The sequence below is a fragment of the Dermacentor silvarum genome, chromosome 2 (assembly GCF_013339745.2).
Source record: "Dermacentor silvarum isolate Dsil-2018 chromosome 2, BIME_Dsil_1.4, whole genome shotgun sequence".
NCBI lineage: Eukaryota > Metazoa > Arthropoda > Arachnida > Ixodida > Ixodidae > Dermacentor > Dermacentor silvarum.
The window spans coordinates 174478818-174502856 of NC_051155.1; the positions used below are offsets into that span (position 1 = coordinate 174478818).

At 48.6% G+C, this 24039-nt stretch overlaps 1 protein-coding gene across 1 annotated transcript in view; it reads right to left on the minus strand.

Moving 5' to 3' along the window:
- The window catches only part of LOC119440575 (uncharacterized), a 74781-nt gene extending 52716 nt beyond the window's left edge, over positions 1–22065 (minus strand). Inside the window, exons 1-7 of the mRNA XM_049662971.1 lie at positions 21850–22065; positions 19813–20049; positions 11969–12231; positions 8177–8280; positions 7442–7565; positions 2553–2747; positions 1130–1252 (exon numbers count right to left, since the gene is read on the minus strand). Coding sequence (XP_049518928.1) covers positions 1130–1252; positions 2553–2747; positions 7442–7565; positions 8177–8280; positions 11969–12231; positions 19813–20049; positions 21850–21988 — 1185 coding nt within the window. The 5' untranslated portion in view covers positions 21989–22065. The remainder of the gene's footprint in view (positions 1–1129; positions 1253–2552; positions 2748–7441; positions 7566–8176; positions 8281–11968; positions 12232–19812; positions 20050–21849) is intronic.
- Positions 22066–24039: the final 1974 nt, after the last annotated feature.

Sequence of the window (24039 nt, forward strand, 5' to 3'; positions counted from 1 at the left end):
GTAACCAACATCTCATCACGGCATGTGACTATGATTGCAAGTCAGTAAAAAAATAAAACGCTCCTTCTAATCATTTCTACTGCTATGCTGCTACCCACACTATTAACTTTCTCTTCAATAATTTAATAGTTTTTCTTTTCTGTTTCTTAACTCTAACACTTTGATCTAACACGTTATTTGCACCCCCCTCTTTCTATCAATAGCTTTTATTTTTTTCGTTTGCGATACCTCGGTAGTTGAAATCGTCAAAGCAACTTATCCAATCTTTTCCGGAGGTGTTCATTAATAAAAAAAGACGCAGTTTCGCACGACAGGCGAAGCATCGATTGCGATTGCAAATTAGTGGACAGCTAGACAAAGTAACGATAGTAGTTTTAACGGCCGTATAAACTTGTAAACATAGGCATATTAACTAAATTAACAAGCATGGTGTCACGCGCGCGAGCAAACATGAACGCATCTCACTTGATAACTGCGGAAACTCGCTGTCAAAACGCTGGAGTGAGGAAGCGCGGCTGCAGCAGCGACCGAATTTACCTTCGTGGTGCCTCTCGCATCAACGCGGAACTAAGCCGCGAAAATAAAGCGCATGGCAGACTCTGTCTCCGTCGCAGATGGATTTCAAGATACAGCGGCTCGGACGGGCGCGCGCGGCCGCGCGGGCCGCGCCCGGAGTAGAACGCGCCCTCCCCTCCCCGCGGAGCCGTGCGCGCGACGGAAGACGGCCCGCTTCCGCCCCGCTTTCCTCCCTTGCATGCGCGAGATTAAGCCACGATCACCGGCTTACCCTCGCACGCTTTCACTCGCAAATACAGCGTACGGCGCGCGGCGACGATGTTATCGCCGTTGGACTTAGACGCAACCTCGCGGGACGCCGACGGCAGAAATGCGCCTGGAATGTCCACACAATTTCTATCGCAATAAAAAGCACTGCTTTCAGCCCTAGAATTCGTGATCATAATTAGGGGCATTACATTGCGATGCATCATTTTCAATGCCACGTGTGTGAAGCCAGTGCGTGAAAGACAAGGAAATATCATCGGATTAGATACAGCCGATAAATCAAGTGCAGTTCAGAGAAAAGCTGCACCTCCTCGGAATGCGAAGACAGCATGTCCAGCGGACGTACCTTGATTGCGATGCTCTTCTCGTCCTCGTAGCCGACCCACTGGTTGTCCTTGTAGGCGTACGGGCACTTTCCAATGTCGTCCCATTCACGCGTCCAGCCGTCCTTGAGAATATTCTCGCACAGCTGCGAAAGCGTGCGATTGAAAACTTTAACGATTATCGATTAATGGTTTCGCTTGTTTCTGCTCATGCGGCCGCTCAGCCACGCAATTATCATGGCGGCTCATGTATGACCCACTCTCAAGGCGAACCATGATTAATGCATAATGTTAGTAACTAGGCTCTTGGGCAAATAATTGAACAACAAGGGTAAGGGCGCAGGGGGGGAATCAGTAGACAGGCAGTAACAATGTCGAAGGAGTTTACGCCTGATGCCTTTAGTTTTCTCAGCACTTCGAACGCCTAGGAACAACGTTTATGGAGCATTCAACGCGTTTGGTTCGTTCATTGAAGCGCGTTTCATTTACCTTAGGAAAAAGAGCACAGTTTCCTCAAGAAATACGCCACTGTGCTGTCTTCTGTAGCCTTATATATATATATATACAGGCTGTTTCAGCGAACACTTTCAAAATTTATTTAAGGTTGCCTGTGGCAACTAGCCCAATTCTAGTTACTGAGCTGGTCTACACGAAGAGGCGGACATTACTTGCACAAAAAATTTAAACGCATAATCTACTAATTAACAAAAATTTACTAATTAAATTTCAACTAATTACCTGATGGCCCATATTGCAATTTACAAATTTTAGCCGTGGAGTTCGCAAGGCGGATCCACTTGGAACGAATTCTCATGATGAGAGCAGTTTCGAGATATTAATTCCCGAACTTTGCGGAGAAATGCATTGGCGTTCCAGGTAATTTCTTAACAAAACGTCACTTCATGCATTGAAACACAAAATTAACTGGAACGCAAATGCATTCCTCCGCAAAGTTCGGGAATTATTACCTCGAAACTGCTGTCATCATGAGAATTCGTTCCAAGTGGATCCGCCTTGCGAACTACACGGCTACAATTTGTGAATTGCAATATGGGCCCTCGGGTAATTAGTTGAAAACCTAATTAGTGAATTTTTGTTGATTAGTTGATTATGGATTTAGTAATGTCCGCCTCTTCGAGTAGACCAGCTCATTAACTAGACTTTGGCTATCTGCCACAGGCAACCTTAAATAAATTTTGAAAGTGTTCGCTGAAACACCCTGTATATATATATATATATATAAGCTCACAGAGCGCTTCGAAGTTTGCACAGATGGAATGAAAAGCAAGCACACTTTATCATACAGTACTTGAATCCATGTGTTGGCGTCGGCGCTTAGCCACGCGGCCACCGTATATTAGGCACGGGACTTTACTCAGATACATCAAACCACGCCAGTTACTCACACATGCTGGTTACGTGAGGAGGCAGGACTCGCGTTCATACCTCGAAGTACGCCTGCAGGCCGGTCACCTGAGTGAAGCGGCCCAATGGCCCTCCGTTCAGCCCCTTTTTGACGGGCGCCCGAAGCCCGTGGTTATCCCGGTTGTGCAGGGTGTAGGTACGGCCGTAGAGAGGGACGCCTACGATCAGCTTGTGGCGCGGGGCACCGCGATCCGCCCACAGGCGTAGGCTGTCGTGCTAAAAACAAGCAAGCACGGGTACACCTTGTCAAGTGGAAACTATGGCCGCAAAATGTACAGAGGTGAGCAGCCTTGTCTAGAACGCGGGAACGGCGGCTTCCGGGGCTCTCCGGAGCCAGCCAGTGACGTCTGACGGTAGCTGCGGGGCCCAAACGAGCCCAGCACTATACCGCTTGACGACGGACCCAGCAGCTAGCGTTAGACGTCGCTGACCGGCTCCGGAGAGCCCCGGAAGCCGCCGTTCCCGCGTTCTAGACAAGGCTGCTCACCTCTGTTCAACCTCCGCTACAGAGAACATGGCAGCGTTTGGACACCACGTCAAGCACCTGAAACGCAAGTCTGTTGGCGCACGCGCCTTCCTGTGCCTCGTGAGAAAAAAAAAAAAAAAACACCGCATATCCACGGGGTGAATGATGATGAGTGGGCGAAGTTCCGGAGGGAATCATCGGTAAACCGTGAATCTTCCGTGTAATTCGCCCAGTCTCGCCGCACTAAATCGAACGATTGACTTCCACCAATGACACGCGCCATATGTGACATCATTCCTATTTTATAACAGCGCCCTTCATTATAATTGCACCATCTCCCGCTTAAGGGGACGCTAGCACAAACACGTTAGAAACGTGCAGTACTCTCTAGTAAGGGGGAGCGGCCACAGCGTCTTACGCAGCCGTTTACACATGCCGGAACGTGCACCGCGTTTGCCGACGCCATCAGCGTTTATGAATACGGGGGTAAGGTGGAGAGACCACAGCGTCTTACACCAGCTTCTTGCACGGGCCGTAACGCGCTAGCACAAACGCGTTAGAAACGCGCAGTCTTTCGTTAATGTTGGGTATTTATTGTCATCGTGGTGCGTGTGTCCATGTGCGTTTCGTGGCGTAGTGGTTAGCGCCGCGCGTTCGGAAGAGAGGGGTCCCTGGTTCGATTCCGCGCTACGGACACAACTTTCGGAATTTTTTTTTTTTTTCATAAAAGTAGACGTGGCTACCTACTACGACGACGACTACTACTACTACTACAGAGGAGGGACAGACCCACACCCTACGGAGCTTCGCCCCTAAAAAGACATTTTTTCGTTTTTCTCACGAGACACGGGGAGGCGCGTGCGCCAACAGACTTGCGTTTTAGGTGCTTGACGTGGTGTCCAAGAGTGGCGCTATAAACTAGCCAATTTAAACGTGGGCGATTTAAAGCGGCGCGCGGATGGCGTTCACTACAAAGCCAATTTTGGAAGTGGGCCAGGTTGGTTTTTAACATGGGTCAACCCAATTTTTTTAACTGGGCAAAGTCGGTAGAATTGGGCAATTTTGGGGGTGGCCACCCAAATATTGGGGATGGGCCAAGTCAATTTAGGAAGTAGGCCAGGTCGGTTTTGAACGTGAGACAACTCAATTTTCGAATTGGGCAAAGTCAATTTTGGGGATGGGCCACTCAAATTTTGGGGGTGCGCCAAGTCAATTTGGGGAGTGCACCAGGTCAGTTTTGAATGTGGGTCAATTTTCGAATTCGGCAAAGTCAATTTTGGTGGTGGGCCAAGTTAACTTTGGGAGTGGGCCAGGTTGGTTTTAAACGTGGGTCAACTCAATTTTCGAACTGGGTGAAGTCAATTTTGAGGATGGGCCACCCAAATTTTGGAGGTGAGCCAAGCAAATTTTGGGAGTAGGCTAGGTTGGTTTTGAACATCGGTTCGAATTAAGCAAAGCCAGTTTTGGAGTTAGGCCATCCAAATTTAGGGGGGTGGGCCAAGTCAATTTTTGGAGTGGGCCAAATTGGTTTTGGGCGTTAGTCAACTCAATTTTAGAATTGGGCAAAGTCAATTTTTTGGGTATGGTACATGGCTTCCATCCGATGCCGTGGCTGTTCACCGTGGGGTTTCGCAGTGCTAGCCGCAGCAGGTCCAGCGCCGGGAACGTTACGTCATCACTTGGTCACGTAGGTTTTGCTGCCATCGGATGTTAACGCGTGACGGTCGCCGAATTTTCCGCTTCATGAGACGCTTTAGCATTAACGCATTCAACGCTTTAGCATTTAGCATTCAACGCTTTAGCATTAATAATAAGCCGCTCTTCACTCGTCACATTTAAAGGTGCTTGTAATAAAGGGACTACGGATTCAGTAGCCATGACGTGCTGCTAACCCGACCCACAATGTCGGTATTCGAATGCGGAAAGCCACCTCTCAACCATTCTAGCAGCTTAAGTTGCAATATCATTTTTGCCTGTCTCATATATGTATATGTAGCCGCTTTTTCTTTCTTCAATAATTTCTAGAATCAGATATTGTTTCTTGTTTCAAATCGAATATATAACTTCCTGCAAATAAAGAAGACTGCACAAGGCTGAATATTATGATGCATTCGGCTCGGATTCGGATTGCAACGATTCGGAGCTCGCTCTAGATCGGCGCCAGAGAAAGCATGCGCGAGTCGAGCGTTGCAGCCGCTCGCTCGAGCAGTCGGAGGCCGCAAGAGGAAACACCTCAGTGCTCCTTCTGTTGTAAACAAACAAGGCACGCAGGCACCGAGGCGTCGCCGCAGCCAGCAACGGAAGCTACAGGAGCCACGTGAACAGAACTTCACCAAATCTCAGTCGCCCTCCCGGTCACGCTGCTCCCGGTAGAAGGTGGGAGCGCCTCCGAGCGCTCTGAGCTGAAGCGCGGTGCTCCGAAACAACCACCCGAATGCCATCTGAGCGCTCGATTTAGACCAGCCGAACGCGCGCGCCGCTGGGACCCTCTGCAACACTCGAAAACGACCAGCTGAATGCACCGTTAGGAACATGTCAAGAACCTTTTGACACAGTTACAACATCGTATCAAGTTATTAAAAGATGGGAAACGGAGCGACCACCTGTTTCGCGACCCGTTCTCAGTAAGGTAGAAACGTCGGCCAATTGGTGTAGCATAGTTCAAATTCTGGAAGACCAGTGCTCAGACGAAGTGCAAAGAAAAAGATAGCGCAAATCTGTGTTCCGGTCATTTCTGTGTACTCCATCTCAGCACCGGTCTTCCAAAAATTGAACCTTTCTCTGTGACGCCGAAAGACCTACTCCGTAGTGCAGCTAGGCCTCATCAAACTGCAGTTTTAGACGTAGCTAAAAGCCATGCACAGGGAGCAGTCCATCGATAGCTTTTATAAGAACCACGATTAAAACAAACTTGGAACCATATTCAGCAATACTGTAAAAATGGCGTCTATATACGAAGGCACCTACATCAGTGAACTGCCGTTGTTTTATGGCTCTGAAGAACAGCGTTCTTTCAGCAATTATCGAGGTGGCATACAATAAGTGTTCAGGGCCGCAACGAATTACACCAAACAGGCATGCATTTCCACAAACAATACTTGTAGCGACTCTCAATTAAGTGAGGCCCCTGTGGCTACTAGAGAAGTTGGTTATGGCCTTCGCTGGTTTCGAGTTCTGCAGCCCTGCTCTAGACAGATGCAAACAAAACTAAACACATGTTTTAACTTGCACGCAAGCGCCCACATGATGTGTGTGGGCTGGCCACGGGCCACTACTATAAGAATATTCGCCGACGACTGCATAATTTATCGCCCAATTAAAAGTTCAGACAATCATCTCATTCTTCAGCAGGACCTTGAACAAATTATTAGCTGGTGCAACAAATGAATAATGACTTTAAATACTTCAAAGTGCAAAGTAATGTCGTTTACCCGGAAGCCGACGACTTCATCGTATCCATACCATATTAATAATTACCCTGTTGCAACGGCTAATCGATATAAGTATCTAGGAGTGCTATTCACATCGAATCTCTCTTGGTCAGAACACATCACGTCCATTTCAGCTAACGCCTCCCGATCGTTGGGATACCTGCGACGCAACTTAAGAAATGTCCCTTCAAATGTTCGCAAGCTAGCCTATGTAACTCTCGTTCGGTCCCAGCTGGAGTACGCGTCTCCCATTTGGTCCCCTCATCAAAAATATTTAATTTAACTGCTAGAACGGATTCAAAATAGGGCAAGCCGTTTCATCTTAAACGATTACAGCTACCAGTCCAGTGTAACTCAAATAAAACTTCAACTTTCATTACAACCCTGAACACTCGCCGAGACATTGCCCTGTTAACACTGTTTCACAAATTCATTCATTCCACTCGAGCACCGGCATGCTTGAAACGACCCTACTCCACGTCACACAGGCTTCATAATCATTTCAGCTATGCCCGCATTCACGGTACTACTCAAGCATTCCAATACTCTGCCCTTCCTCGTGCCGTCAGGTTTTGGAATTCTCTCCCGGATACCATCGCATGCCTTTCCAACCATGATTCATTCCGTGACGCCTTGACAGACTATATGTCTAATAAAATGTGAAATTTTAGTATTGTCGCACCACGCATTCTTGTATTTACACTACGTTCTTGCACCTTATTATAGCGATGGTACCGTTATGTAGCTGTGTTTACTGCTATATCACTATGTCGCGTTAGTACTCCGGTTGAGGATCCGGTTGGGTTATGTCAATTGCTACTGTTTTATGTATGTCAAATATTCTATGTATGTTCTGTGTGTTTTCTATGTACTGCACCCCTTACTCAATGCCTCAATTGAGGCCTGTAAGGTATTTTTAAATAAATAAAATAAAATACTATGCCATATGTGGACGATGCGTGTTCGTCTCGTAGATAGGTCACTGAGAGCAGACATGAGGATGACCAGCTTACCACGTTCAGCTTCTCGTACCACCCCTTGTCAAATGGGCGCTTAAAGAGCGGGCTGTGCACGTCAGCAAAGCCCTTCCAGTAGCCTCGTAGATCGTACGTCATCACGTGAATGTAGTCCAGCAGGCTCAAGAACGGTAAAGCAAAAATAAAAAAAGAGGTACATTCAGGTACATTTTAGGTACATTCAAAGAGGTGCCTATTTCACCTCCCCCATAGTGGGCCAATTAGTAGCGATGCCTAATTTCAATTTACACAACTAATTTAATTGTGGCTGCCATAACGCGTACAGCCGCAACGTGAAGGCAAACGAGCGGAATATCTTCATGGGGTTAGCAGGCGTACTTTATCCCCTTAGTGTTGCGTTTTTTTATATTATCATCATCGCTGTTTCTTACCCCTTTCCTTTCGGGAAAGCAAGCTAGAGCAATTTTCTGTAATGGTCGCGGACTCGACATTTAGACTGAATCCCCTGATTTCATTTTTGTAAAGATGCTAGTACTCGCACTAGTTAATATCCTCGCTGAGCAATCGTTACGGCAGGATAAGCAAGAATTAGATTACTCTATTATGTACTCTCATACAGCGAGATTTTGTGATATCTGAGATGATATTAAAAAATTACATTTTCTCCTTTCTATTGTTCCCACAAAGGATTAGCACAAGCGACCCTAATGTTCCTCAAGTGGCATCGAAGGAACTAGCTCATAGCGACGCATTAACGCAGCGGACACTCACCGGCCAAGCTGCTCGACCTCGTAGCCTTCGTCGAGACGGAACTTGGCCACGGGAACGGCGCATGTGATGAGGAGTTTGTGCTCGTCGAACACGACCCTCATTTCCTGGACAGATGACGCCGCGGTCGACATGCCTTACTTATGGAAAACACAGCACTTTTCAACTGAAATTTGAAATACGCCCGTAGTAGAACGCGCACGCCCCTCTCCCTATCCTCCCCCTCGAGCCTTGCGGCCCGGGTGGGCGTGATCCGGGGGGAGGGTAGGGAGGAGGGGACGTTCTACTCCGGGTGGTCCCGGCGGCAGCGCGCGCCCGCGCGGCCCGCTGTATTTCGAAAGCCATCTGCGTCGGGGACACAGTCCGCCGTGCGCTGTTTCCGCGGCCGCCCCAAGTAGAACACACCCCCCTCTCTATCCTCCCCCCGGAGCGTTGCGCGCGACGGAAGACGGCGCGCTGGCTTCCTGCTTCCCTCCCTTGCGTGCTCGAGATTGAGCCGCGATCGCCGGCTCCCCCTCGCAAGCTTTCACTCGCACACAGCATACGGCGCACAGTGACGATTTTATCGCCCTTGAACGTTATACGGAACCTCACAGCGACGGCGACGGTATAAATGCACCTGGAATGGCCATATAACTGCTATCGCAACAAAAAGAGAGAGAAACGGAGACCGTGAATTGGATGCAGAGAATGGAAACAAAAAAAAAATCCCAGGACACCTAAGCACTTCTTACGAGTTGTGAACGCGAAAGCAATAAGTCCGCTGGAACACCGCGGAGCGATCCTTCGTGTTATAAATTCCTCTCGGGCAAGCGAGCGTGTTCAGACGCTTGGTGCATTTTGTTGGCCTTACCGAGGCGCAATTATAACGCAGGCTACAGCTTGCCCGGACAAGGAACGCACAAATAACACACGCTTGCAAGTGTGACGTGGCGTCGCGCGATTCCCTCTCCCCTCATGCAATAACGCGGCAGCAGGCGTTCCGCTTCACCCACTCAGCTCCGTCGAGGCGCGCTCGTGACGTGGCGTCGCAGCCAATGATAATTTAGGTGCCATTTTACTGCTCAGACGTCGACTTTTTCGCTCAACGGGGAGACATTGCACTAGGAACGAACTGAATAAGCGCAAACTCTATACTTCTTAGTTTTGTCCTCCTTTTTTGCTGCCCTCCTACTCTCTAGCTTTTGCATTATACGAAAACACTGAGGTATGCTGCCGCACAACAGAAGGAATCCTGCCGCCGGCGAGACGGAACAATATATCGCACGCTCCTTTGTCCATCCTACCATAATAAAAACGTTTATTATAATACCATCGTTTTGTTAGCCTCGACGCTTCCGCTGCCTGACAATCAGTATGTTTCTGACGCACATTTACTGGGCCGGTCAGCTCGTATTACACGAGGCTTAACTCGCATTTCTTCATCCTGCGACAGTTCGCTTATATATGATTGTTTCTATACGCTATGTCTACTCTTATCGCCTACCGCAGTATTCGCTCATTTATTTTTTGGCAATAGGTGTAGTGACAAGGCGGGAATGTGTGATATCTCTTGCTTCTCATGTTGCAGTGTGTGCCTGTAGACCATTTTATCAGCGAGGAGGAACGTAGCGTCGAACCAGTGCGCCGCACCGCTCTCCTCCTCGCACTGGTATATGCGGATTACCGTTTCTCCCAGTGGCAGCTTGGAACGGTAGCGGTGTCATTGCAAAATTGTGCGATGCTAACGTGTTCTGCTGTTATTCCTGCGATGTCAGATGACCCAAGGCCAACGGGCTACCGCTCTGCTGTACCAGTTCGCAAGCGAACGTGGGGACTCCGTGGACTCCGCCGCTGTGGTTCTAGAGAAGCGTCGGTTTTGGATTGCCAGCATAAACAGAAAAGACTTGACCCTATCTGCTTCGTCACGTGTATACGTTCAGAAGATTTTGTTACCAGTGAGCACACGGCGACGAACTCAGCATCCATTATCAAACTGGGATATGAATGAGAGGTGCGTATTCGGGTCGATCAACTATAGTGCAAATAGACGACGTCAACTATTTCTTCGTGCACGCGCGCTAAAGTGATTAGTGCAATAGCAATTCTATGGACACTCCAAGCGAACTTCTGCCATCGCCGTCGTCGTCGCCGTGATATTCGGTATAAAGTCTAAACACGATAACATCGTCGCCGCGCGTCGTACGCTGTATTTGCGAGCGAAAGCTTGCGAGGGTTAACGGCTCAATCTCACGCATGCGCCGTCTTCTGTGGCGCGCGAGGTAAGGGGGGAGGCGAGGGAGGGAGGGAGGGGCGTTTTACTCTGGCGGCTGCTGCTTACGGATGGCCGCGCGGGCGCTGTATCTTGAAAGCGATCTGCGACGTGTAAAGCGCACGCCCGCGCGGGCCCGCGCTCGCTCTACGAACAGCGGCCACCCGCCGCCGGTGAGGGTCTTTAGCCGCCGGCAGCGCGAGCGCCCGCCCCCATCGCGAGTGGAGCGCCACCGCCGACAACCGTATGCCTCGCGGGAAGGCGCCTACGCATACCTCAATCCCCACAAGCTGGCTGGCCGACGCCGCGCATTGCGCGCTGTATTACTTCAGAAAATAAAGCTGCTATTTCGTTCGTCTTTCAGCTCTCTCGAGCCGGCGAGAGGCCCTTGCACAGACAGTGCGCATATTTTTTCAACCCGTTGCGTTCGTCTGGTCGATCGTGGCATATTCGAGGCCACTGACACCAGGTCGTTTTATTGTGTATTCTACATTAACGGCCCTTGCGGTCGATTTATATATTACTGTTCTTTATTTTGTAACGCTTGATTTTCGGATGCCAGGTAAACAATGCTTAGAAAATCTTACCGCGAAAACTTTACCAGGACGAAATCTAGCAAAGCGTATTTCCTCGGAGCCTTGCTAGTTACCGGGATTGTGATGTACACTCATGCGGCACACCGCATGGCACACGGAGACACCCCTGATTGCTCTCACCTGAGTCGTACCATTATAGAGTTGAAGGCTAGGCATACAATAATAACAAGTTGCACGTATGTTACGTATGGACAGTGTTCAGACTTGAGTCGCCTCCTATCGACTACATCGAAGCTCAAAGCTTAGTAACGACACCGTAAAAAGTTTCCCGATCGCAAACGCTTGTTCAGAGGTCTCGGGAAAAAGCGAAAACTGGCCACTATTCGTCGACAACACGATCGCTATGTAACCTTCTGCGCGATCCCACATACCACAGCATGGCATCGGACGATAGAAGGCGCTGTGATCGCAATATGGCGGCGCCCTCAATAAAACGCTCTATACAATAAACGCACCATAGAGGCAGATACCGATGAATTCCGAGGAGACGTCCACCCCTAAAAACTTAACCTGAGCTTCTTTTCTTAAAGGGGTGCTGACATGACATTTCCAATGGGTCTTTTTTCGCGGTAAATGAAGTTTCAAATCCCCTTAACCACAGCAATAAATATTGGCAAGCGTCAGAGCGCCACAAATAATACACTATGATATCGGCACCTCTAAACTAGTGCCCGTATTCACAAAGAAATTCTTACGATATAAGTATTCGTAAGAACGTATTCCAGCCAATCTTGATGCTGGACATATTATTAGCTTTGACAGGAGGCCAATGGCAAGGGGCACTTCCGAACGAAAATCTTTGTGAATGCGGCTCAGTTTCGGTTTCGGTAGAAAGAAATTCGGCGCATCATGACGTCATGATATACTGTCTCGCTCAAATAGTGCGATTTCCCCGGAAAGTGATTTCCCCAGAAAGTTTTTCTTCCTAACTTTTGAGGGACACTATACCTTGACGAGTTTAACAAAGTTGTCCTTGTCGGAGAATTTTCCCTGTAGGTCGCAGGCGCCCGGGTACTCCCAGTCGAGGTCGAAACCATCGAAGCCGTACTTCAGGACCCACTCGAGGGCGCTTTGCACGAACACCTTTCGACGGGAGCGGGTGTCCACCATATCTGAGTACTTCTTGCCACCCTCGACCCCTCCGCCCACAGCCAGCAAGGTCTTCAGGTGCGGGTGACGTCGTTTTAGAGACACGAACCGGTTCAGCCCGTCTGCATGTCAGCATTCATTAATCCACCAATCAATCCAGCTGTCCTTAGCAGAAGCATCATATACCACACTACGTTTCATCCTACACAGTCATTACAATCGCTCTCTTATCGGCTATCATTCTTTCTTCCTCCTGTATTATCCGCATAAATTGAAATGCGAACAAGAAATAACAGATCACGACGCCTGTTACACGTAATTATACATAGAAGTGCGATGTGTAATCACTCCGTAGTCGGTTTCAAAGCATGTAGTAATCCATAATGTACGTTGTGTTTTCCGAATCAAGCCACTATTACGAAACACAACCGTATTAAGCCAAGAAGTAATGTAACCGAGGAAACCATATGTAGAAATTACTTGTTGCTTTAATTGAAATGTAGAAATGATAAAGTGAAGGAAAATGTAAGTGGCGTTAACTAACGCTCCCAGAGTGAGATCTTGTACACATACATAAATACCCAAGAATTTGGACGTGAGAACAGCCGTAACCGAACAGCCGTAACCGAACAGCCGTAACCGAACAGCCGTAACCGAACAGCCGTCACCCTGAACCACCCCTCGGGCTTCGTGAAATACCATAGACCGCGCAAAACAAGGGGAATGCGGGAGATGGCGATTCAAGGCGATGAGTAACACGAGAACAAGGTGAGAGCAGAAGCCAACGTTTCGACAAGTGGACTTGTCTTCTTCAAGGCAACATATGCTCTCCTCGGCACAGTATATATAGGTAGGGTTCTTCTAAAGGGGAGAGAAGGTGAGGCGGATGCGTGAGGTAACAGGCGATAGAGGTAACACACTCTCGCTAGTTACCTCACCCACCCGCCTCACCTTCTCTCCCCTTTAGAAAAACCCTACCTATATATACTGTGCCGAGGAGAGCATATGTTGCCTTGAAGAAGACAAGTCCACTTGTCGAAACGTTGGCTCCTGCTCTCACCTTGTTCTCGTGTTACTCATAGACCGCGGGGAGCATACGCTGCTGTGAACATCTCAGCCAAGTTTTGCTGTCGTACGCGGTTCGTGGAGCTGGCAAGCGGAGCACGAATCACCTTTCTCTATATCTCTCTCTTTTCAACAGAAGTCATGTTCCTCACTGGGCGCTTTATTTTGTAATAAAGCGGATTCGCATACCCGGCTGCTATTGGTAGCTGCGGTAGGCTACGAAGCGTATAGATACCGCGGCCTCCTCGGGGTGCCGTCACGAGTCCAGTGGCTAAACACACTGCGGCTCGCTGAGGACAATCGCGTTTCGCTTAAGTTTAGCGTGGCGTAGGCAGCAAAATAGGAAGTGGCGTCTACGTTAACATCCAAAATGAAATTTGAACTGCGCGCCACGGTAACATTTAGAAGGCGGAGCGTTGTGAAAGCGCCCCACTCCGCCGTAGCCTTCGCAGTGAAAGGCATTGAAGACGGAACGGGAGCACAGTGGAGGCCGTGTTTGAATGCCAATAACTCCGCTTCTGCTGAACGTATTTAAGTACTTCTTGCTGCAAAATATTTCTCAAATAGCCTATTTTCACTTCACATGCCTTTCTCCACTTCGATAAAAAGTGGTTCAGGGCCCCTTTAAAATAACAAGTAATTTCCACTGGCTTTCGGGGGCTTCATCGCCTGTAGGCGTCATGCGGTTGTGACTAACAAAAATCGGACCTACGGTTCCCCCCCCCCCCTTCTTCTCTTCTTACAAATTCAGGTGAACTTGAAAATGGAACAACGCATTGGAGGTCGCTTCGGAATTGTTCGCGCTTGAATTTATGTTGATTGTATCTAAGCTACAATCCTCCTCTAGAAGCTTTCATCGCTGTCGATCTCCGATTGTTTCTGATAGCACAAAAACGAATCAATGATATTTCCGACAATAGGATTTCTAAAAGATCGCATTTAGCTTCAACAGCATTTAAAGAATTTTGTTTTAATGTGGTACCGCAGGTGCGCTCCTTTATGGCGGGACCGCATTGTACATACTTAACATTTCATGGAACTCAGAAGTTTAACAATTATGATTTAAGACATTCGTTTAGACATTGAGAAATTATTATGGCCACATACTTCTCTCACCTACGACTTTGCATACTCCAATTTCGTAGCCCAGTTCTGGCACTACACAGTTTCAACCATCACCTACGTTGCTGTACGTCACTTCACGCGATGACAATTTCTCGTTTTTTAACTCCTCTCACGAAAGGACAAAGCTAGTCCTAGCTAGTTCCATTATTCGGGGTGACTTAGCGGTGGAATTCCATGTAACGGTGTTGCAACAAGCACGAAAACACAGGCGTGTCTCTGGGCCAAGTCAGGTCGTGTTTGGCCAAACACGAAATTCAGATATTCAGGTTTAATAAATTGATGTCCTGGTATCTCCATTTGTACTAGCACTCCACTGCCATCCAGCTACTAAATGCACTAAAACAGGCACATGAATAAAATGGCACAGGCAAACCTGTGTCGTCTCCTGTGCGCCTGTGGAGGCCTGCGTTCACGCACTTAGTAGCTTGGAGACCATAGAGCAACTTGCAGCACGTCATTTCAAACACACTGACTCAATGTTCTTTCATCATTATGTATCCAAGGTTTGGACCTAAGTGTAAAAATGGCTTTCATTTATTTAGTGACCACAGGGACCATGACCTTGTGGTCACTACGGTACACCGCCATAGGGTGTACGGCAAAGGTTGGCACGTTCTTCATAAACAAGTCCCCGACGCCACGCGCGTTCGGTGCGAACGCGGGCAAAACGCCGCCGCCATCGACAACAGTTCTGCACGTTGTTTGTGTTACCGCACACAACCGCTTTCAAAACGCTGGCGTGAGCAAGCCTGCCAGCAGCAGCGAGCGAAGTTTCATGCGGTCTATCGCTTCAGCGGAAACTGAGCGGCGAAAGCACAGCGCATACAAAGGTAAGAGCCATGTTGCAGATTGCTTTCAAGATACGGTGCGCGCGACCACCCGTCGCTGCGCAAAGTACAAGTATGTGGTTAAATGCTCGCAGAGCAAAAGCCGCATTCCCTCCCTCCCGCGCTGCCTTCCCGCTTTCCTCCTTTCGCGTGGGTGATTGAGTCGCCAGTTCCCCTTTCGCCGGGCGCAAGATACGAATTTGGTGCCGCAGCTAAACCTCGCCTCCCCTTCCTCTCTCCTGTCTCCCCACGGCCTTTCGCGCGACTGAAGAAGTCGCGTTTGCTCTCCGCTGTGCGTTCGCTGCCCGTGAAAGCGCGCGTCCCTCGCGCGCTTTCACTCGCACATACAGCATACGGCCAATTAGAGTTTTTTTTTTTCTACACGCGGACACGACCATCGGAGACTGAGCGGCCCTTAACAGCTTCGCTGTAAAAAGAAATAGTAGCTCACTTCGATAGCAATCGGTGCCTGTGCGATTGAGGGCTCGCTTTTGTATCAAGAGAGGCCTTTAGAAGTGGCTCTATAGACGTTAAATACGTCATAGATCAAAGGTTAGAGTAGAATGTGTGTAAATTGCAGAAGAATTGACCTTACGAAACTCGGAAATCAACAAATTTGATGCGGCAGAAACATGGACATTTTGCATTCAGTATTTAATATTGCCAGTGCATAAGTTTGTGTGTTGCTCACTGTTGCTCGAGTGGCTTGATCGCGGATCGCTACACCTGGGTACCCGGGTTCAATGCACTCCTCACGCGTTTTTACAGGGTAAGCTGTTATGGGCTCATTCCAATAGTCGTTTCGGTTCGCGATGGTGTCCGCCGCCGCCACCTCCGCCACCGCCGCTGGTAGTCGCCGTCGCCGGAACTGCGAAAAAAGTGCCCGGTTCCCGCCGCCATCGAACCCGCGCCCGCTGCGGGGGAGCCAGATACTCTACCACTGAGCCACGCAAGCGCTTGCTATCGGGTAGCGGGAAAATGCCCTAAAAAACGCTCCCTAGGCAGGCGCGCAGGCTCAGACGATCCGAGCCTCTGCCAGTATGGTCGCGCCATCTAGGTAAGGCGCCTGCAAACGCAGCCTGCGCAGGCGCAGACGACGAGATGCGATTGAGACGAGGCGCGCAATCAACGCGATCCTGAGCTGCCCGAGCCTCCGCCAGTATGGTGGCGCCATCTAGTTAAGCTTCCCGACATGTAAGTTGCATATAGCAATTACCTGCTGCATGTGACTGGACCTGGTTCACTCAAGCAGGCTAGGTGACTATTTGTCACCAGCCCGTTTTGAAGATTCCAATAAACAATCATGATTATCATCATCAACAACAACAACGTACCCTGCTACGGGTCAAGGGATGTGAGATGTGCGCCACGTATTCTGGATACCTCTTCGGTGCACGTTATGGCGTCTCCACGCAAGGTACGAATCGCTGCTGAAGAAGCGAATCGTAGAGCTACGTGCGCGACTACAACCAGTCTTGATCGGACTCAGCAGATTGCTGTGCAGAAAGCATTACAAGCCGCAGCTCGCCGTCGACGCTGGGAGGACAGTTCAGATCGGTCTCGTCAAAATGAGGCGAAGGGACTTCGCCGAGAAGATCCTGTTGTGCGTGGTACCGAAATTGGAGCTACTCTTGAGCCGCTCCACTAGCTTACGCTGTGATCGTGCTGCGTGTGCCGCGCAAGCCTGTGACTTTTTTACAGCGAAGATGTGTACCTCTAGCCCCGTATGCATTCCCCGCATGCGTTCCCAGATACCCTGGACGGCTTACGTCCCTATCACGGCGCGTGGACAGGAATGGAGACGGGTAGGGGCGAAGGTTAAAGAGTGTGGCGACGGCGCCTGTGCACGTGGCCTGCACTTCTGTGGTTATAACGTCACGCGCGTCAGAGGTGCCGGCGCGGGTCAAGCAGCGGTTTCGGTAGATGCATGGGAGTTGCGGTGACCTCGGCGGCGCTTGTGTCGGCGTAGTGTGGTGCCGTATTAAAAAAAAATCAAGATTTCATAATGTATGCAACCAATGTATGCAGCCTAAACAGCTTCGCTGGTAATCCGTTCCCATATGAATTTTGCGGCCCCACGAATAACTTTTTTTCGATCTGAGGCACATTTGTCGCGACTTAAATCTCAGAATGACAAGATTACAGTAAGCAGTGCAGCTCCACTATCACTCGACGGCCACACCTCTTGGACCATCGAGTCATGCGTTTAAGTATGTTTATTGCGCTGTTTTTACAGTATGTTCATTCTGCTGTTTTGACATGTACTATCTTTCACATGTAAAAACAGCGAAGCAAGCTTACTTAACCTCATGACACGACGGTCTGATGGATGTAGCTGTCAAGCACTAGTGAGCCCGCACTGCTTGCTGTCATCGTGCCCTTGTCAGATGTGCGGAAAAGGTTTTCACCACGTCAGGCAAACTGCTGCAGAGAAAGGAAAGGAAAAAGAAAATCTGTAGTGTGCTGGTAAGGAACCCGGGTATTGTAGCGTAGCAATCGAAGATCCTACCACAACACTAACAACATTTTTTCCCGATATTTATTACAATAAATAAAATTATGCATATAGAGGAACTATTATAGTAACATGAGCACCAAATGGTCATAACCAGTGATAAGACGAAGAGCAGTACATACATAGAAAGTTAACGTCATACAAAGTCACGCCCTTCATCACAGTAAAACTTATAATGAAGAAACTAAACAAGTAATAAAAACTTGCAGCTACCTCTGTACTCGTAAGTTTAACCAGTGACTGCAAACTGTTCAGGCTTGTGCGGCTTGATTTTTGTTTTCACCGTTTCGCAAAGCCCTATTTTTGAGCATTTTGTGTAATTCTATTCAAACATTTTATCTATAATGTATTGAATGCCTACAGCGCCACTTCTAAACGCCTATTTTGTTAGAGAAACAGGCCCTCTGCCGCGCAGCTGGCATTGATTTCCATCAAAGTGAGCTACGGCATGCAAGTCTATTTTCTCCCATATTTGTACAGAACGCCACCTACGGCAATCACTGCACGAAGCAGCATCAAATTGTAGGTGTGTACGGACACGATCGAGAATGCTTTTAAACGTATGACGAAGCAGGACGTCTCAAAATTTCCAAGTCGTTATTAGTAGTTTGAAGCGCACATTAAGCGCACAGTGGAGAGCCGCGATCTCTGCAGCTGTAGACGTAGTGATATGGGAGGCCTTGAATAATTGGTTTCAACAATACACTCGTTGCTATAGCGACATGCGCCACTGGAAAGCACGCATCAAGGCTATAGAAGCAGGTGCAGCAGCGATGGGCACGCCGACCGGCGCCAGCTGCCTGTGACGCAGGTACGCTTCACTGCAGCGTACACAACAGGAACGTTGGCGCGAGGCACTAGCGTATTACCTGATCCGAGAGCTTATGCCCGACGTATCCTATAACGTGAAAAATGCGAAAAGCAACTAGATACGTCGGACGTACTTCCACGCACAAAAAAAAACTGCCCTATCCGCCAAACGTACGTGTTAAAAAGTTGAAGGGATACGTCGGACATATCTTTAGACTTAAAAAGAAGCTTCAACTCGGTGCGGAAATCCGATTTCTCTGTCAAAATACACGCAAAAACGCGTAAATAAACCAGTTTATAATGACTTGGGGCCTAAAATGTTTTGCACCAAAAGCAGGTATCATAATTTAGCAAACTGTGCTGTGTTGGATAGTAGAGCGGACAAATATTGAAGATTAGTTGATAGCTAGCGCGAAATTGTACATGCACGTACGGGAGTTTTACCAAAGTTATAACCACAGATTTGGCGTACAACTAATTGCGCTTCATAGTATGTCACTTTTTTCCGCTTTGGAATCCTCAATATGGGCAGTTAGCTGGATTGTGATATCGCTTTCTTACTGCTGAATTAAATATAGCCGTAAACTTTATGCTAGCTTTTGTTTTGTCAAGTTTTCCCATTATCAGCATTTTTCTTTTTCTTTTTCTTTCTTTTTTTTTTTTTTGCAAACGAAACGAGCGATATCCTAACCAACCGCGGTAGCTCCGTGACTATAGAGTGTTTTAGGTGAGGGGACGCAAGCAGCCCCCAATTTTGGTGGACGCACACGCCATTGCTGGCCCTTTGCGCTCTTTTGCGCTCGCTTTATAGGTTCTTAAGTGCGCCCAGCGGTTTGTGTTCCCCAACACTTCGGTGGTGCCCGGCTTGCGTCCTATTATCTAAAACTCTCTCATATGGCGTTGTTCTGCTAAGCGAGAACTAGCGAATTCGATCCCGATCGTGGCGGCCGCATTCTCATGGGGGAGGAATGCAAAAACGCTCACGTACCGTGCATTGGATGCAAGTTGAAGAAACCCAGGTGGTCAAAAATTATTCTCGAGTCTCCCACTACGGCATATCTCATAATCAGATCGTGGTTTCGGGAAGTAAAAGCCCAAAATATAATTACTTTTCTTTAATACAGACATTCTAAAAAAATCTGCTCAACACAGTTGGTATACGTAGAGTTAAATCGTTCTTTTAAACACAACTAAGTTCATTTAATTCGCTAAACGACCTCTTTGCCCCCCTCGTATATATACTTAAATAGAACATTCCGAGGCAAAGCTATTGAGGAGGCAGCTTGATGAGCGGAACACCGTGACCTCTCACCAATAATAGCAAACGGAAACCGTTTCCAACCCCTCCTTCTACCACTGACCCTTTCCAAGGTCGAACTCCTCGTCGACGTGAGTGACCTTCCAGGTGGAGTTGTCAAGTCCGACGAAGGAGTACACGAGATGGGTGCAAAGATGCGTGGGTATGTCCTCGATGTCGTAATTCACGGACGAGGGCCGATAGTGGGCCCACGTCTGGTAGTAGCACACGATGACACCACGCCTCGGTTTTTCGACGCCGCCACCGCCATCCACCCGATTTCCAGTGGCGCCTGAGGTGCCTGTAGAACAACACGTCAAAAAACACCACTCCAGGTTCATTTCGAAGACGCCATGTCCGTGTAAAGCATGGCACAACGTTTATTTTTTTGAGGTGCGAAGCACCTTATGCGCCCGGGCTGTCGGCGTCGCCTGTCGTCGTCGTCGTCACGGTAAGTAAGCGGCTCGTGCTCGCGCTCGGCACGCGCTCGTGCCACTGCTCCCGCGTTCGTCGTCGTCTTCCGCAGCTGGCTGCGTTGTCGCTCATCATTCCAGCGCAGAATTTCACTTCTCTTCTGTCGTCGTAATTGGGAGGCAGCGTTTACGGGGTTATGAGCCTTGCTTAAGGCAGCATGAGCCCATTAGCGTTGCATCACTGCATGCTTCGCACCTCCCCAGGTTTCACGTCAGGGGAGCTGCATTTCGCTCTATGGGTCATTTGACACGTACGCAGAATTTTTTTAACAGCGATGCTGTTTAAGCCAGCCGTAATTTGTGGTTCGTATCAGAAACTATCATCATCGGCAACGAAGAAAGAAATAAATAAAAGTAAACTTTGTTAATGAGGCGGGATTCGAGTCCGCGCACCCACGGTCCGAAGGTGAGCGTCGTAATCACTAGGCTATACAGCTCTCTTTTTTTTTTTCTCTATTGCCTGGCTTTGACGCATAACATTTCACAAAAGGAACAGTACAATATACAATTACAATATACAGTAGGGGAAGGCATATTCAACCACCATCGTGCTGGCTGCGTCTAATTATAATTCGCGCAAATCCGCAAGCGGCTCTACTCTTGAGAGCCACTCGGGGGGGGTTCCGCTAATGCCTTCTTGATTTCAACAAACCAGTGCATGCTCTCACGAAAATAAATTCGTGAAGGCCGTGCATCCTTATCAACGTAATATCCTGCCATTCTGGACCGCCAAGTACAGTGGAGGCCCATAAGCATAATTAAATCAAAAGGCACCCCATCCTCGTTATCTACGCTTAAGTACCGAAATGCCATTCGGGTCAAGTGGAAATTATTTCCGTACTGTTCTCTGTAAGACATCCCAAAAATGAACGCCTTCCCAACAGTGTAAAAAAAACATGATCGATTGTCTATGGCTGGTTGCAAATTAAACAGTGTGATCCCCATGGTAAAAACAATTCCTTTCCCTCCAAAAAAACGTTTTTACTGTGTGTGAAAATGGTGTGTAATTTAAAAAAGAAAGTTTTCGTTCCTGGCGGCACCTGCATTTTTTGAACTCTCTTTAAAACATCACTGCCTGGGCCTCCACTGTACACGGACCTGTACAAGGGCACAGGGAAAATTAACAATGTCACACAAAGCACCCTACAGTTGTTTTTTTCGTTTCACACTGAACAGGTAAACGTTCGAAAACCGCGCAACACTTTCCCGTTTCGAGAACACTTTAACCTTCTTGGATAATTTGCGTGTGCTTAGTTTTAGACTCGGAAAGACCTGCAGTGTCACAGCCGGAGCTTTCGCAGATATTTTCATAGTCGCGTGAAATGGCAAAGGTGCTCTCTGCAGAAGTGGTCGCGGGGCGGCATTTTGCGGCGTGAAATTTCGGTTTTCTCACTTAACCAGTGACAATTAAATCAAGTACATGACTACAAATATCGCTGCGAAATACGTTGTAGATGAGCAAAACTTGAGACACAAAAGTAAGAAAGAAAACAGGAGAACAACACGATTTAGAAAGAAAGGACAACGCGTAGTGTTGTCCATGCTTTATCTAACGGATCCCATGTCCTCTACGAACGAGTACAGCGCGTTACGCCTATCATCAGGTGAAGAGGGATGCGGGTGCTTACCATTGGTTAGCGCTCCCGAAGCGCTAGCCGCAGCAGAAGCTGCGGACAGGCCCACGGCGGCCGTTAGCAGTAGCAACAGCATCATCGCCGAGGCGTCTGGAACAAGGACGGCGTTGCGGTACGACCGTCGCGGTGTCATCTGCACTCGCTTCTGCGTGCGGTTCCGTATGGCTCGGCGAGAGCAGGCCGAAACCTCACAACCTCGACTACGCGGCGCTACTGCGCCCATTGAAATAAAACCCCTGGAAATGTTAAAAATATATTTTTTTTTTCTGTCGCGTCGCTGCGCCACTGTGTGTTAGCTCTGCGGCAGCGCGCCAGCTCGTCGCTTGTTGCTCGCGGCGCTTAGTAGCGCTGCGCGTGCTCAGCTCTCTCTGTCTCTCCTTGTTCGTAGCTCTCGCGCTGCGCGGGCTCTTTCTCTCGTTGCTGACTGGCTGCGTTTGCGCCACACTTAGCCTCCTAATGGAGTGAAACCAAGGCAACAGAAAAAAAATTGCAAATGAGATGTGAAATCTATATATCGTGCTTAAGAATTTTACGGTATTTTGTTGTAGGGCATTTATCAATGGCAAAATGATGAAGGGACATTACGTCGGTAGACGTACGCGCTCAAAACGCCAGAATTGATGAACAAATTTGGCTGCGCTAATTTGCCGAACAGGGCACAGGAACAGTTTGCCAAGACTTGATGCACCAGAAGCCGTTGCTTTCCTGAGAGAATTCCCAGTCGACGGTGGCTCGCAGGCTCTCATTAAGTGGTTGTGCTGCGTTCCGCGTTGTTCTCGTATATCGCGAGATCGCACCTTGCTCCAAGATCTTGACACCGACCGCTTATCAGGTCGCTAACCCTTTTGCAGAGCGCTCTCCCATAAAGCTCCTTCATGGCGTGCGTAACAATCCTATATACGCTGGGCTTTTTCTCTTTCTGACGACCTTCCTTTCCTTTCACCGAGCTTGAGGATAGGCACGTCGTGAGTGTGTGGGTGCAACCTCACGAGAACGTGCCCGATAAGCTCGCCCAAAAGCCAATAGATGCTGGATGAGAGCAAAATTTTAAAAAGGCGCAGTTTCTCCCGAAAGGCGAAGCATCGATTGTAATAGCAAATTAGTAGACAGCTATACGAAGTAAGGATAGCAGTTTTATCAGTCGTAAAGACTTGTAAACATTCGCTTACTAACTAGATTAACAAGCATGGTGCCTCGCGCGTGTAAGCAAAGATGAACACATCTCACTTGATGATCGCGCACACTCGCTGTCAAAACGCTCAATTGAGAAAGAGCTGCAGCAGCAGCTAGCGAATTGACCTTGTTGCTCCTCTCGCTTCAACGCGGACTAAGCGGTGAGAACACAGTGCACCACTCGGCGCACTCTGTCCCCATCGCAGATTGCTTTCAAATATCGGGCCCGCGCTGTCGCGCCATACGCAGCCACCGCCGAAGTAGAACGCTCCCACCCTCCGCCGGCGTTTTGCGCGCGACGGAAGACTGCGCGCTTCCTCCCCGCTTTCCTCCCTGCACGCGCAAGATTGAACCGCCATCGTCGGCTCACCCTCGCACGCTTTCACTCGCACATACAGCATACGCGTGCGGCGACGATGTTATCGCCCTAGGACTGTATAGGGAACATCACGGCGACGGCAGAAATGCGTCTGGAGTGTCCATACATCTCGTATTTGCTATCGCAATAAAACGAACCATTATCCCGGCCTGCTCGGTCCTTGGCATTGCATTGCTTCTGCAGATGGACGGTGTGAACGGCGCCGATACGGTTCCGGTATCTCTGCGAGGTTTGCTTGATTATAATGATTAGGCTATGCATGCTGGTTGACGCCGAGTCAGTCAGACCAGCCTTATAATCTATGAAGCGCCGGTGCACTTCTAATACGAGGATCATTTTTCTCTCTTCATCTTGCTGTTCGTTATGACAGCGGTTGTCTGCGGTCATCGCGTGTGATCTAATCATGTTTGCGCGTGCGCGCTGACACCAGGCTTGTTAATTCAGTTATAAGTGAATGTGTCCAAGTTTATACAGCCGATAAAACTACTATCCTTACTACGTATAGTTCTCTACTAATTTGCTATCGCAATTGATACTTCGCCTTTCGGGCGAAACTGCGACTTTTTTTACGATAGAATTGTTCGTAAGAGAAAAGTTCAACCAATCCTGATACTGGACACATTATTAGGGAA